Raw genomic sequence first — 4,426 nt, forward strand, 5'->3', positions numbered from 1 at the left:
CAGCTGAATACAAATGAGGACAGGCTGTGCTGTAAAGGCAGGCGCAGGCTGAGTTTCTCTCCATGAGCACACACTCGCTTCACGTCAGGGTCCTGATCCACAATGTTGGGGTTCAGTTTTCAATAACGAGTGATTATTACACGGCTGCATATAAATAAATAAATTGACATGAAATATTGATTGGATTTTAAATTAGTTTATTATGTGAGCAGAAAGAGAGCGCAGAGTGGTACGAGAGACTTGAAACTACCACAGCTTTGTTGAAAATCATTTTGCTGGGACGATGCTCAATCATACAGTTTAGGATCAATATGCAAAAATATTTTGGAATGAAAATGATTTTTAATAAACACCAGGTTCAAAATATCTGTATGTGGCTCCGAGTGTTTATTCTGGCAATCGATTTATTTAATTACATCTGGATAATTTGGCCAGTGGGCAGTGATATACAAATAATGGCCAGACATTTTAAAATAAAAGTGACTTGCAAGTTTACATTGATTAAATAAAAGTGTGTTTGAGTAGAATATATGATTATTCAAAGATGAATACATTTGAAAGTGTATTTGAATTTGATGAAGGAAAATAAATGCATAACATTGAAAACTTGTGAAAACAAAACAGTAGACTCATTTTTGTAGACTAATAATTGAGACATACGGTGCTGACGCTTTAATGAGAGTTCTTATGACTGCAATCAAAACATCCACATGAAATTTGATTTTAGTGCTGAAATGATTTTAATTAGTGAAATCAAGCTGTCCATAATTACAGGAGCAACAGAGGTCTCTCTCCTCTGTGTCAGAAAGCCACAAGACACTTGATGTACGTCAGGACTTCATTAGTACAGATAAAGAAAACAGTACAACTCTGCTATTTAGTTTCCCACAAGAAACTTTTTAACAACCCCTCACACATTCTAAGCTCACAGCTGAAAACACCTCAACAACCCTCCTGAGCTCCAGTAACTTCGCTGTTGTAACATTGTTATTTAGGTTTATGTATTTGTTTATGCATTGGATAATTGTTCAGTTATAAATTAGCATGTCATACGAATGTATGAAACACACACACACACACACACACACACACACACATGTCTGGTTTGCTATCCTTGTGGGGACTCTCCATAGGCGTAATGGTTTTTCTACTGTACAGATCATATATTCTATTGCCCTACACCAACCCTACCCCTTACAGGAAACTTTCTGCATTTTTAGATTTTCAAAAAACTTTTTCTAATAAATCAAAATTCTGTGTGATTTATTAGCTTGTTTACCCGTGGTGACCTCAATTTAGGTCCCCACCGTGACACGAGTCCCCATGAGTCTGTGTGTATTCAGGTTTAAGTCCCCACCAGAATAGAAAAACAGGTACACACACACGCACGCACGCGCACACACACACACACACACACACACACATATATATACATATATATTTTTTCCTCAATTAGGATATATCCCACCAAAGGTAAACGACGTGTTCATAAATATTAACAATAATAATAATAATAATTGTATTATTATTATTATTATTATTATTATTATTATTATTGTCGTCGCTGTTTCTGTTGTTCTTTGTTGTTCCAATCAGTAGGTCAATGTGCGCATGCCCGCTAATGCGAGACGCGTTGCTATAACGACAGATGTACACAGTTTCCGCAAGCGGTAGTTCGGGAGGACGGTGTTGATGTAAGTACTTTTAAAAGCCTGTGACATTTTGATAAAGTATTGTTGATACTGTGTATTTTATCTCCGAAACAAACAAACAAACAAAACAAATATATTAGTTCTATCTAACAGCTCTCGCCTTTGTTTTATAAAGCTCTAATTATTCTAACGCCCAAATGTGCAGGAAACAAGTCTAATGAGAATGAATATATTTGGCAAATTTCTCTCTGTTATCTGGTTTTTCTTTAATCTTAAATGATGGAAGTACATAAATAGTGAGGAATTATATGTTTATTGATGATAGTACCATCGTATTCTTTGACGTACGTTTGAGCTTACAAATACCATGGTATTTACCATTGCTACCATGGTTCTTTGGCCATGAAACATGGTGGTAACTTTACCCTGGTGTTTTTTTTTAGATGAAAATACCACTACATATGCTAATCATTCAGTACCATGATCTTATACCATCATTGCACCATGTCATTTTTTTGTAAAGGTTTGTTGCTGTTATTCATTTCACTGGCCTCTTTGTAGGTTAATTCAGTGAAATTTGTGCTATTGTGTGCTGTGGATTTCTTACTCAGAACTCTATTTTCTCAGGACACTTCAGTGGAAATTACAGCCTGTGAAGCTTGCAGTCTGATCAGAGAGCACCATGAATTTAAACAACTTTGTGGTACTTCCCAGCAAGCCCAAGTCAATGAAGTTAAATGTCAGGTTTGAACAGTCGGTTCCCTTGAGTTTCTTTTCACGCTTCAGATTTTTCACATTATTAGCACGTTACACGTCGCGTTTGCAAATGGCAGCGCTCCAAATGTTCAGAGTAGTCTGTTCATTTTAGCAGAATAACATGATTTTGTGTATTCAGTTGAATTATTGTCTTAAGCAGAGTGGCTCTAATAAAACAGGAAAAAGTCAGAATCACATTGGTTTATACAAGTTAATATGTAGCATGTAAAAAGTATATTTATATATGTGTATATTCTCCCCCCAAGGAATCTCCGGGAACTGCGTATGGAAACAGTGCAGCTGGATCAACATGCCAAGGAGATGGAGAGAAGACTGGAGGAGCTCAGACAGCATATGAACCAGGAGAAAGAGGAGAGGGAGTGAGTGAAACAGGGAGGGGAGGGACAGCTTGTTGAATTAATGAATGAGTGAGAAGATGAATAAATTAACGGGCCAAACAATGACTGTGACAGAGAGTGCTGAGATAAAAGAGGAAAGGTAACAATGAAACGACAATGAATAAAATGAAAAACGTAGGAAGAGATAGCAAGTGAAAGACAGAGAATGAGAGACTGTGAGGGTAGGTGTGCAGGCAAAGACAGAGGGACTTCAACAAATAATTCACCCAAAATTAATATTCTGTCAGTGTTTTTTCACCCTTCCAAAACCTGTATGCAAATATTTTTTTCCCTATACAATGACAGTTTAAAGTGACTACGGCTGTCAAACTTTAAAAAAAATCTCCAAAAAAGTAGTGCATATCACAAGTCCTCTAAAGCCATACATTTACATTCATTTATTTGGCAGACTTTTCTCCAAAGTTACTAGCGTTGCATTGAAGGCCCTCCTTGATGTGATGTCATTTTAAAGTTATACATATTTATTTTTAAATATGAACTTGAACAGCAAAAATCTCTGAAATTTTCATTTCCTGTTTGAGTCACTTTTATACTTTGTAACACTTTTATGTGACTTTGTAAATATACATTAATCTAACTTGACATTCGTCATAGAAATGCCAGTGCCAATCAAACCCAGTGCATACGTACTTTCTTAAGGGTATGGATCACCTAAGTGCAGTGCCTTGCAGAAAGACGCTGACATATATAGTTAAAGGTCGCCAAAGACAACCTAAAGTTCTCAAAGACACCATCTGCATTAAGTTCCCAACTACTGCACATGTAACGAATGGGATGTTCTTTTTAAGCCTGTTACACACATCCATACAGTTCTGTTCTGTTCCTTAGAATTTATCTGATGAAAACGCGTGGGTTAGTTTAAAGGAATAGTTCACCCAAAAATGAAAATTTGCTGAAAAATGTACTCACCCTCAGGCCATCCAAGATGCAGGTGAGTTTGTTTCTTAATGGGAACAGATTTGGAGAAATGTAGCATTCCATCACTTGCTCACCAATGGATCCTCTGCAGTGAATGGGTGCCGTCAGTCCAAACAGCTGATAAAAACATCACAATAATCCACAAGTAATCCTCACCACTCCAGTCCATCAATTAAAGGTGGGGTAAGTGATTTCTGGTAGCCAATGTTGACATTTGAAATCACCAAAACAAACACGCCCCTACCCCAAAAGGGTCTCGCCCCTATTTTGATAGCTCCGCCCCACACATAGGTACGCAACCCAGGCAATGATTAGTTCTGTGAAACAAAGCAAAACCAATGTTACACCGTGTCTACACTACACTGGACGCGAGTGGCGCGGCGCGACAAAATACTATAGATAGGGCTGTGACGGTGGCATATTTTTACCACCGCGGTGGTAATGGACCAAGTACCGCCGGTGGAGGCGCGAGTCAAGCGAGCGCGGAAACAGTACTGTGCTCAAAGCGCGTGCTCTTCAATGGCACGCACAAAGGCGCCGGCGCGCTGTAGCCTGTATCCTTTCATATAAAAGCGCGAAATTAACTACGTGCATGCAATGCCGTGGTCAGTTAAGTCAGGCGATTAAAGCTGCCTTAAAACTGTGCATGCATGTAATATATTTTATATGAGTCACATTTAA

The 4,426-nt window shown here is 38.1% G+C and overlaps 1 protein-coding gene across 1 annotated transcript in view; it reads left to right on the plus strand.

Moving 5' to 3' along the window:
* Window positions 1-2,323: 2,323 nt before the first annotated feature.
* Window positions 2,324-4,426, plus strand: part of LOC107662853 (uncharacterized) — a 38,829-nt gene continuing 36,726 nt past the window's right edge. Inside the window, exons 1-2 of the mRNA XM_016452968.1 lie at window positions 2,324-2,396; window positions 2,675-2,788. Of these exons, the coding sequence (XP_016308454.1) occupies window positions 2,335-2,396; window positions 2,675-2,788 (176 nt within the window). The 5' untranslated portion in view covers window positions 2,324-2,334. The remainder of the gene's footprint in view (window positions 2,397-2,674; window positions 2,789-4,426) is intronic.

The sequence above is a fragment of the Sinocyclocheilus anshuiensis genome, unplaced genomic scaffold (genome assembly GCF_001515605.1).
Source record: "Sinocyclocheilus anshuiensis isolate Anshui unplaced genomic scaffold, SAMN03320099.WGS_v1.1 scaffold739, whole genome shotgun sequence".
NCBI lineage: Eukaryota > Metazoa > Chordata > Actinopteri > Cypriniformes > Cyprinidae > Sinocyclocheilus > Sinocyclocheilus anshuiensis.